General features: G+C 39.8%; 1 protein-coding gene across 1 annotated transcript in view; it reads right to left on the bottom strand.

Moving 5' to 3' along the window:
* Positions 1–1479: 1479 nt before the first annotated feature.
* Positions 1480–11733, bottom strand: part of LOC119423529 (NLR family CARD domain-containing protein 3-like) — a 13158-nt gene continuing 2904 nt past the window's right edge. Inside the window, exons 2-9 of the mRNA XM_037690926.1 lie at positions 8937–9074; positions 7356–7427; positions 5464–7249; positions 3764–3925; positions 3507–3680; positions 3016–3183; positions 2077–2123; positions 1480–2000 (exon numbers count right to left, since the gene is read on the bottom strand). Coding sequence (XP_037546854.1) covers positions 1480–2000; positions 2077–2123; positions 3016–3183; positions 3507–3680; positions 3764–3925; positions 5464–7249; positions 7356–7427; positions 8937–9074 — 3068 coding nt within the window. The remainder of the gene's footprint in view (positions 2001–2076; positions 2124–3015; positions 3184–3506; positions 3681–3763; positions 3926–5463; positions 7250–7355; positions 7428–8936; positions 9075–11733) is intronic.

An 11733-nucleotide genomic window follows, 5' to 3' on the forward strand; every position in this document is an offset into this window, starting at 1 on the left:
CCCCCCCCCCCCCCCCCCCCGCACACACACACGCACACACACACATCTGCAATTTGACTAACGTGTTGCTGTGGTGAGCAGGGGTGCAGTTGTGTGTAGAGGGCATAGAGCAGGGGGCTCAGCACACACCCCTGTGGGACTCCCAATATGAGTGATAAACCCAAGCACAAGCATCTTGAGAGAATATAGTGGAATAAAAATATTACAGTATACCTGTTGGCTTAATCATATAAGTAATGGATTCAATTTTACATGTAGGTAATTCTTAGGGATCAGATAAATGTATAAGGGAACTTGGAAATTATGTGTTCCTTTTTTAAATTATTTAAAAAAATAATAATTTGCAGCTTAGGAATTGCTGCATTTTGTTGGTAATGCTGGTTTTAACATGGAATTTGACAATATTTCAAAAATACATTTTAAGTCTAACACAATACCAAATGGAAAGATTTACACTTTAACTAGTTACCCTAAGTAAATCTTTGGAAAATGTTTATTAAGTCAGAAATAAGCTCAAGAACATCAGTTTCATCTTACTTGGTCTAGTAATTTGATCAGTAAGCACGGTGGTGGTAGCATCATGGTTCATGAACTTACACTGATCTGAAACGAGGAGTTGGAGGAAACAACAATATACAAAATATAAGGTTTCAAAAGTTTATTTTCATAAAATATTACAATAAAATAAAATAGATATTTTATAAAAAATATGGTAAAAAAAAATAGTAGTACAAAATTTTCCAGTACAAACACAGCTAAAGGTTGGAAACCACCATCAGATATATCATTATGTATTCATGTGATAAAACTCTATAAAATTGTTTACAAAAGCAACACATACGGGAGACAATGATGTATAAATATTATATCAAAACACTAAGACATGCAGTCAATATTTTTTTTTATAAAATCATGTAATTAAAACTAATATATATAATAAGTTTAAACAACTTTAAAGGATCAACATTCCTCCAAGGACAATTTTTTGTTGAGAAACAAAGTTAAATTAAATCTTGAAAGTAGCGTGATGCATGATCTCATGCAATAATGTGAGAGGTCATGCTCAGAGTACATGTTGTGAAAGAGGCTCATCTACTACCACAGCAAATTTTAACTTAATATCTGTGAAAATGACCGAGTTAAAGACATTTTTTATGTGTTACGATGGAGCCATCTTGAACGGGGTTCAGTCAAAAAGTTAATCCATTGTAGACAAACGACAAATGATTCTGAGAGTTTCATTAAATCTGTCTCAAGGTTCATGAGGTCTTTTGCTAAGGCTACAAACCAACTAACTAACGCATAGAGATAATGGCAAAAATTATATTTTTGATGGCGGGCGATATTGATATTTATGTCTTTATGTTGTGAGTTAATGTTAAAATGCATAAACTGTAGCAGGTTTAGTTCAAATGTCACAATGAGGCTCAGTGTTTCAGCATCAGGAACCAGATTTCTTGAAAATCCAAAAAAACTGTGTTAGCACAATAGCACCTTTGAGTCCACCCAGGCCAGGTGGAACCCAGGATACACGGGCTCAGTGAAGGTGGTGTGGAAGGTGTGGAGAAGGGTGAGTTCACCACAAGAGATCCTGTAAAAAGACAGGGTTCCTGAGGACCAGTCCAGGTAAACTCCTGCTTTAGTGGAGCTGGCTTGAACTGGAACAACTTCATTCGTGCTTCCATGCAGAACTCTGTAGCCATCTTTGTTGCAGTTCAAACCCCAAGAGAAGTCATTCCTGCCTATCCAGCATTCATGACCCTCCCCCTTCCTGCAAATCCGTCTGTAGGTCACTCCTATGCAGGCCCTCCCGCACCACTCCGTCTCCCAGTAGCATCGGCCCGTCAGTCCCTCTTTACACAGCACCTGAGTCCAGAAATCAAACCTCTCCGGGTGATCGGGGTACGCCTGCTTGGTCCACCGTGTAGCCTTCCTGTTTCCCTCAGACAGAGTCAAATCTCTGTGCGCAGTGTTTGGGTCCAAGGTCAGTTTCTTTGTATCTGACATGTCAGATCAAATAAACGTGTGAAACAATCAATTATACGAGTTTAAAAATCAGATATCCTGATTACTCACATTTCTTTGGCCCAGGCAGGATCCTGGATTCACCGCACTGCTCCACACTGAGACAAAACACACCAAAGATTGAACGTTTCTTCTACATTCAAACGTTTCAGATTTTACTTTTGACATGCCAAGTTTTCAACAACGAAGCTCCATCTTGTAATAAACATCAAATTCTTCATGTTTTTCTAACAGAGCACCCTCAGACTGTAGGTTTACTTGTGGTTCCTAGAGTTTTTAAATGAGAGGCAGAGCTTTCATTTATCCGACTCCTCCCTTGTGGAACCAACTTCCTGTTTCAGTCTGTGAAGCTGACAGCCTGTCTACTTTTAGGACTAGGTTTGAGACTTTCTTTTTGATAAATCCTATGGTTATGGTCAACCTAGCTTTTCTGAGTTATCCCTAAATTTTGTTGCTATAGGTTTAGACTGCTGGAGGACAAACTGACCACATTCCCTCACTTTGCTGCTGTCTTTACTTGCTCTTAGCTCCATGTTTATACATGTGCTGATATTAACGTGTTTTTCTGTTTGTCTCCACATAAAAAACGACACCTCGCCCTGTCATTCTGTGTTTGTCTGATTCTCCTTCCTGTCATCTCAAACTCCAAACAGTCGAGACATGTGGCCTCTCATTCTGAGCCTGGTTCCTCTGGGGGTTTCTTCCTGTTAAAAGAGAGTCATTCCTTTCCACTGTCGCTGTTTTGGTGTTCAGGATGTGGGATTGTGACCCAGTGAGGATTTGACACAAACTGCTGGCTTACTTACTGTAAATAGACAAATTTTACTAACTGAATTGTATATAATTGGATTTGGATCTGAATCTGAATTGGGTTTATGATTTTAACCTCTTTTCTTTGTTTTGTTTAGTGCCCTGAAATGACTTTTCTTGCTAATTGTATTGCAAAGATGACTGATGGGAAGTTGTGGTTCAAATCAACATATCACTTACCTGAGTGTATCCAGGGTGCAGTGTGGGTCCTCCAGCAAAGCCGTCAGCAGCATCAGGCCTGAGTTTCCTGGGTGGTTGAAACTCAGGTCAAGATTTTTGAGCTGGGACGAGTTCAACGCAGATGCCAGGAAAGTGCAGCCCTCTTCTGCCACTCTACACCCAGACAAACTTTAAAAAGGTGGACACAGAAGGCAAATTATGATTTTTTTGAAAATGTACTGAGGCCCAAATGACTTTGCTGAAGAAGCTGAAACTGAGTTGAAAAAGTGGAAAGCAGAACAATAGCTAAAAGCTACATGGAGCAATAGGCTTGCTGAAATATGCAACAAAAGCTAAACATTGAGGATGTCGCCCATCTCTCGAATGAGCTGAATGTCTTGATTTATTAAAGGCTACTTCTGCTCAAAGCATGCAGAAGTAGTTTGAATGTAAAAACACATACAGGAAAATAAAAAACAGGTAAACCGCTGAATCATAAATGGAGGACGTACACAAGTTGTTGCAGCTTACAGTGAGGACTTCCTAAACCAGTAGAGAAAATTCTGACTCCTGAGTCCTGAATGTCATTGTCTGTGAGATCCAGGAATCTGAGCTGGCAACAGGCAGAGCTGATGACGGAAGCCAGTCTGTCTGAGCTGTCCTCTGTGAGGTTGCAGCTTTTCAGTCTGAAAGAACAGAAAAATTAAGTCAAAACAAGACCACGTTACTTCTAGGGTAATTGTGTGGGCACAGCAGAGCGCATGCTGACCTGAGTGTCTCCAGTTTGCTGGTCTTGAGTCCGTCAGACAGCTGCTTCAGTCCTGCATCTGTCAGGTTGTTATTACTCAGGTCCAGCTCTCTGAGTTGGGACGAGCTGATGCCGTTGGACAAGTGTTCACAGCACATCACAGTGAGGTTACAGGCATTCAAACTACAGAACAAAATGTTAAAATGAGAATCTTTTATAAAGTCACAAAGACACTGAATGTATAATCCACTTCAGTCTATTTCATTGCAGTAAAGTCTAATTATAATCCAAGACAGCATGCAGTAGCTCAGAATCAGTGCTGCAGTTTTGTAATCCTGAGGTTGAGGGTTCAAGCCCAGGTTGCATCAGGAAGGGCATCGGGCATAAAACAAATAAGCAAATCTTTCATGCAAGTTTGCTCACTGTGGTGATCCTTGAATAAGAGTGCAAACAAGAAAAACTTACTTATTAAAATTATCCTATTTAAGTCATCCATCAGTCAGATTTAGGCCCCCTTTTTTTTTTTTTTTACACAGCAACACTTTTTTTCTTTCCTAAAAATGATATTTTAATGTGTTGTTTTCAAAAATATCCTTGTAAACTTGCCCCTGCTTCTAGAAATGTCTTCAGCCACATAAAAACAACAAAAAATGTCACTAAACGGTGTAGTAACTATGTCAGGCCTGTATGTGGCACTGTAGCACTGCCCTGTAAATGAACCAAAAACAGGAAACAAGGCATGAATCGTGCAGATAAATCTTGCACATTTAGTGGGAAATGTAAATGCAAATTGAAGAAAGGGCACCCTTCTGTCGTAGATTAGATTAGAGGTAAAGCTATGACGTCATCATGTACATTTAGAAAAAAGTTCCACTCAGATTGCTACAATAAAAGTACTCCAAAGTACTCTCAGCTAGGAACAGTTAAGAGAAACCAGTGAACGTACCACGCCAGTTTTTAGTCTGGAAGGAAACAGGAAGTAGAATTTCAGTTCCCTCCCACTCTCACAAAAAAAAAAAAAAAACGTCCCATCGCAATCACGTGAGTTAAGGTTCACTCATCCCGTGGGAATCATGTGACTTGTGGGATTCCCGAAAAATGTCATGCTCTACCAGGGAATATGTAAACCACCTAGAGAGGCCTGAGAACAGGCCAGGCTAAGAGTAATTCAGAACCCTCTCATGGACAGAGATCGAGGACCTCGATGTCCCTTCCCCTGGATGTGGGTTACTAGGGCCCCACCCTGGAGCCAAGCCTGGGAGTGGCCCATTGGCGAGCACCTGGTGACCGGGCTTCCACCCATGGGGATCAGTCAAATGAGTTACGTGGGTTTGCCTTCCCATGGGCTACCTACAGGAGGAGCCATATGGGTCCGGTGCATGACACCGTGGGGCCTTTGTGCTCTGACCCTGGCTTTCCAAAGTTAGCTCTTGGGACATGGAACATAACCTCTCTGGTGGGGGAGGAGCCTGAGCTTCTGTGTGAGGTTGAGAGGTACGACTATGGTATGGTATACTATTAGGTGGTCTGGAACAGGTCTCTCTTGTAAATTAGTCCTCGTGGCTCAATGAGATTAGCGTGTATAAATAAAGGTTGAATAAAACATTTGGACTTGTGATTAATTTCTTTGGACATGTTTTATGTCATGTTCAAGAAGTTTTATCTCCAGGTGTTACAAACTTTCAAGCACTACTGTATAATGTGCCATTTTAAGGACTTACTTTGCCACTTGAACTGTTTTAACCACAGGCAGCAATCTCAGAAGCCCCTCCTCTGACCTGGTGTAGTTCCCCAGGTCAAAAACGCTCAGTTCTTCCTCTGAGGTCAGTAAAACAAAGACCAGCGTGGCCCACTGGGCAGGAGAGAGGTTTGAATTGTTCAGAATGCCTGAGCTGAAGTAGCCCTTAATCTCCTCCACAAGAGAGTGGTCGTTCAGCTCATTCAGACAGTGAAACAGATTGAGGCAGCGGTCAGCGGACTGGCTATCCTTGATCCTCTCCTTTATGTGTTTAATGATTTCAGTTCTTGTCCTTTGGTGTGTCCGATTGCTGGTCATCAGATGTTTCAGCAGTGCCTGGTTGGTCTCCAGTGACAGGCCCAAAAGGAAGCGCAGAAAGATGTCAAAATGCCCGTTTTCACACTTCAAAGCCTTTTCTACTGCTTCTTTGTAGAGAATAAGCTCTGACGATTCCCTGGAGAGGAGACGGCGTGATATGGACGACTTCTTGACCAAGACATTGGTGTTTTCGTTGTGGAAAGTGAGATAGACGTACAACGCTGCAAAGAACTCCTGAATGCTCAGATGCACAAAGCAGAACATCTTCTCCTTGCACAGTGTCATCTCCTCGTTGAAGATCTGCGTGTAGACTCCAGAAAATGTGGATGCCTGTGAGACATTGATGCCATTGAGGATGAGGTCGCTCTCGTAGAAGATCAGGTGGCCCTTCTCGAGCTCCTTGAAAGCCAGTTTACCCAACGTAAGGAGGTTATTTCTCACACTGTCAGCATTGGACTTCCTTCTGCCTAAGAGGCTTTTCTTCATGTTGTCTGCATACAGAGACAGGAAGTGGATGTACATCTGTGTGAGAGTCTTTGGTGTTTCTTTGTTGAATTTTGTTGCCAAATTCTTCTCGAGAACATTCGCCGCCATCCAGCAGAAGACCGGTATGTGGCACATGATGTGGAGACTCCGGCAAGATTTCACATGCGCAATCACCCGGTTTGCCAAGCTCTTGTCGCTGATTTTCCTCCTGAAGTACTCTTCTTTTTGAGAGTTGTCAAACCCTCGCACCTCTGTGAGCAGATCGATGTACTCCACCGGGATCTGACTGGAGGCAACTGGGCGAGACGTGATCCAAACTAGAGCCAACGGAAGCAGTCTTCCTCTGATCAAGTTGGTGACAATGACTGCAATTGAACTTTTCTTTGTCACATCTGATAATATTTCCCCTTTGTTGAAGTCCAAGAGCAGACGACTCTCATCCAGACCATCCAGGATAAAGAGCATTTTGTTTGTTGAGTTGTGAAAGATTTCTACGTCTTTAGTTTCGGGGAAAAACTCGCAGAGGAGCTCCACAAGATTCATGGATTTCTTTCTCATCAAGTTCAGCTCTCGGAAAGAGAGCAGGAATACAAAATCCAGCTCTGTGTTTGCCCTCTCCTCTGCCCAGTCTAAAGTGAATTTATTGGCTGACACAGTTTTTCCAATACCAGCGACTCCTCTTGTGACCACAGTTCTTATGTGCCTCCCTCCTCCAGGTGGAAGAACAAACAATCGGCTGCAGTGGATCGATTTCTCCTGGGTTACACATCTCTTTGACACCTTCTCAATCTGTCTCACTTCATGCTCTTTGTTGATGTCACCACATCCTCCCTCTGTGATGTATAGCTCCGTGTAGATTTCATCCAGCGATATCTTATTTGCTTCAGTCGTTATCCCGTCATGCAAGTGACTGCACTTTCTCTTCAGAGTGGCTTTCAGTTTCTGTTGACACTGTGCAGTTTTATCTGAGGAAAGTCATAATTTAGAAGAATTTTGTTTTTTTATTATTGAGCAATCATTGGGTCTTTTCAACGTATTAACTTTCTCATGGTTTAAAGAGGAAGTACTCACTTTGGGACTGTTGAATGCAGCAACTGCTTGTTCCATTCTGATGCAGCGATTCTTTCAACTGATCGTTTAAACCTGCAAAATGAATAAAAAGAAAGATCAGAAGGACTCCAAATTCATTTGACCTATACATTCTTCTTACATTTATGTTTCAGCACATATAACAACAAATGCAAGTACACCCCTTTGCAACTTTACCATATAGCTGTGAAAACTGCATTGCATTATCTGCATTACTTCTAACCTAAAAAGTATTTTCTCTTTCAAACAAATACTTTCATTCAAGACCTAACATTCCTTATTTATTTATTAACTTTTTCTTAACCAGGCAAATCCCATTGAGATCACAGATCTGTTTTGCAAAGGAGGCCTGGACCTGAAGGCAGCCTAACATGCATGTTTTGGACTATGGGAGGAAACTGGAGTACCTGGAGAAAACCCACGCAAGCACAAGAAGAAACATGCAAACTCCACACAGAAAGACCCCAGGTCCAACCGGGGATTGAACCCAGGACCTTCTTGCTGTGAGGCAACAGTGCTAACCACTGAACTGTCGTGCTGCATTGTATATCCTTAAAGCAATGTATATCACCCACCCTTCCATGCAAGAGCTATACATAGATATTTAATGTTAGTGTTGAGAAAAATAGAACTGATTTTGGATCTTGGGTTCGAGCTGATCTGCATCGTGGCATCATGTGTTGGCAAGTTGTGGAGTCTCCAGAGGGACATTCGATCGTGAGACCCCACACAGGAAACAGAAAGTACTTGAACTTAAAATCAGCTGGGAAAGTTGCTAAACCATCTTGTTCAGTGTTTCCCCTGGTCTTTAAGATGCACCACCCTGAACGTTTTGGATGTTTCTCTGCTACACGATACCTGGTTTATGTGGTGGGTCATTGACATGAACAGGATGTCAGTAAGATGAGTGGCTGTAGGAGGATTAAACCAGTGGTGTAGTCTACGTGATACGCAGTTATACGGAGTATACCCACTAGAAAAGCTTAAGAATTTCTGTATACCCACTTAAAAGTGCCCATTGATACATGAAATATCATTAGGCACGTGTCATTGATACGTTAAACAGCAGTTACACACTTCCGTAACAATCTATTTGTATGCAGAGCTTGTTTATTACATTCACTTATCCAGCAAATTATTGGATAATTAATACTTCTGTACTTACTACTTAAAACTCGAACATGTTTTGCTTTGATGCGGTTTTATAAATTCTATAACACGTTTTTAATACAAAGCCAAGTGCTGTAAAAAGTTTGTTGTTCGTTTATTCAATCAGAGAAATTTGGAAATGTTCAATATGCTTAAAAATCAAAATAAATTGACAATTGCATTTCTAAGCGCGGCATACAGACCAGCAGTGGTAAAGTTAGTTTTACGTTAGACGTTGGACATTCTTGCTCCGTGGGTTCAACGGTGTCCAACGTCCAACATAAAACTAACTTTACCGCCATATACTCGCTACAAAAATATAGACTACACCACTGGATTAAAGATGTTTAGAAGATGGATTTTATCAAATAAGGCCAAAGTGTGGACATTTGGCTGATGACTGATACAATGTACCTTGGATTGTTGATATGCTGATGTTGATGCTGCCAACGGAAGAGCCGATGATGGAAGGAGCGACCACGCTGCCGCCACTCTGAGCCGTGAAGGTGGGCTGGAAGTGATGAACTGTAGCTTGGAGTGAGGAAACTGACCCTAAGAAAGATTCAAACTCCGCTTTAATGGTTTGTTACCACAGTAGGAGGTCGCCGAGGACTTTAGACACAATGTTAGACAATTTCATTTTGGATGAGTCTTGATGAAAACTATGGAAATACAATCACGTGTTCTGATCAAACTCTCTTGTATAGTCATTATTTCTGACATTCAGAGAATCCATTTCATCTTTTCTTGTAAACATCTTGAAGACTTCTGGATTGAGCTTTTGGACATTCTCAAAAAAATCCGTTTCAGTGAAGCTGCATTTATTTGATAAGTTTAAAAGACTTGAGTAGGAAAAATCTTCCAAGTGAAGTTAGACAAACAAAAACACTGATCAGGTTCAGGTTTAAAATAAGAATGCTCAGTTTCTGTAAAGTATTTCTAACGTTGGATTGATTTTTTTAAAAACTTTTTTTCTTAAACTTCATTGAAGTGATGAGGAACTTCACAAAAACTGATCAAGTTGTAATCTTGTTCAAAGTTTCTTTAATTTGTGACCAACAACTTTGGCATACTTTGTGCAATGTTCATATTTAATTTTGTCAAATCGTTTGACTCCGTCAGGAATAGTACGATATGACTTGTGTGTTTTAGACTTTTTAAATTATTTAACTTCACTTAGAATAAGTGTTTTCTGTAGGAATACACTTAGATCTCTTCCATTCCTTCAGAAACATTGTTCTCTGAAATCAGCTTTGGTTCATTTCTTCTATTTGTCTTCTTATGCTGCTTTTAGCATTTATCCAGTGTCTCACTCATTTTAGTTTTTACCTTTAGTTTTGCTCATTTTAGCTACAGATTTGCTCATTACAATTTTACTTATAGTTTTGTTCATGTTCGCTTTCAGCCAAAGTTACAGTGGTTCTTGAAAATTTGTGAACTCTTTAAAATGTTCTATATTAATGCATAAATATGATCTAAAGCATCGTCAGATTTTCACACAAGTTCTAAAATTAGAAAACGAGAACCCAGTTAAACAAATGAGACTCAAATATTTTACTTGGTCATTTATTTATTGAGGAAAATGATCCAATATTACATATTTGTGAGTGGTAAAAGTATGTGAACTTTTGCTTTCAGTGTTTTGTAACATTTTCCAGCCTGATGAGCATCAACAACTCTTTTTCCGAGCTCCTCAGAACTCTCCTTTGTTCCTGCCATGATCCACTTCTACAAACATGTTGTGAAGAGCAGACGTTGATCCATCCATCCATCCATCATCTTTACCCGCTTCTTCTTTTTCAGGTCGCGGGGGTCACTGGTGCTCATGTCCAACCATCACTGTGCACGTTCTTTAAATCAAACAGGGTTCCCACTCGCACCTGATCATCATCCACTGACTGAAAACACCTGACTTTAATTTCACCTGCTAATCCTAAAGGTTCACATACTTTTACCACCACAAATATGTAATGTTGGATCATTTTCCTCAATAAATAAACAACAAAGTGTAATGTTTTTATCTCATGTGTTTAACTGGGTTCTCTTTGTCGACTTTTAGGACGTGTGTGAAAATCCGATGATGTTTCAGGTCATATTAATGTATAATTATAGAAAATGTTGAAGGTTCACAAATGTTCAAGCACCACTGTTTGCTATTTTTAGCTTTTTTTTTACTGAAATTTCTATTTTACCAACAGTTTTGTTAATTTAAACTTTTAGCTACAGTTATGTTTCTTTTACCCGCTGCTTAATTTATTTCAGCTTTTAGCTGAAACTTTGACAACTTTGCTTTTACCTAACGTGCTGCTTAGTTTTTAGCCAAGTGTTTACTTATTTTATCTTTTTACTGTTTTGCTTATAGTAGCTTGTACTTTTGTTCATTTTAGTTTCCAGTTATATTTTTACTCATTCTAGTTCTGTTCAGATTGTTTTAAATTCAAACACCTTAATTTCAGGTTTTATTATAAGTTTCATCAGTCCTTCGACAATCATTTATCATTTACGTATTTTTGCAGAACATGCTGGTTTGACTTTAATATTTCATTTCTTTTGTGTTTTACTGTAGTTCACGTGGTTTAAATCTTAAGACAAAACTCTTTCATTTCAGCTGTTTGGTGTTTCTGAGTTTAGTTCGTCCCCCTAAAGAAAGTTAATGTTCCTCTTACCTTGAATGACCTCATTTGTTTTATTGCCAACAATCATTTGCTCCATTTTTTTCCCAGGTCTTTCATTGTTTCCTTGAAGATTCTAGAAACAGACAGACGTCTTCATCTCAGTCTGCGTACACGCTTTCAATCATTTTGTCACTTAGCCACAAAACTGCACAAAAACACACACATCATCAAATAGTGCATGGAAAGTGCATTTAAATCATAAACTTGTGAAAGAAATACCTGCTTCAGGCATGTTTATCATCACTTGGTGTCTGAGTATGTGAAAGATTTGTTTCCTGTCTGAGCAGTGAACAAGAAAGCAGGAAGTATTTTTTTTTATTTCACTTGAAATGTGTTGGCACACTCTGCTGTTACTGAATAAGTGATCGAGCAAACTGCAGCACTTTAATTTACTCCAAAACGAAAGGAAGAGTCATCAGAACCGCAGCAATCGCTGGAGATTCATGGTATGAATAAGAAACTGGATTCTTTACAGGAAATAAAACACTTCACTTTAACAATGTGAGCACCTTTTGTTTGTGGATATTAAATATATA

This window comes from Nematolebias whitei, chromosome 17 (assembly GCF_014905685.2).
Source record: "Nematolebias whitei isolate Nwh7 chromosome 17, NemWhi1, whole genome shotgun sequence".
NCBI classification, from domain to species: Eukaryota; Metazoa; Chordata; class Actinopteri; order Cyprinodontiformes; family Rivulidae; genus Nematolebias; species Nematolebias whitei.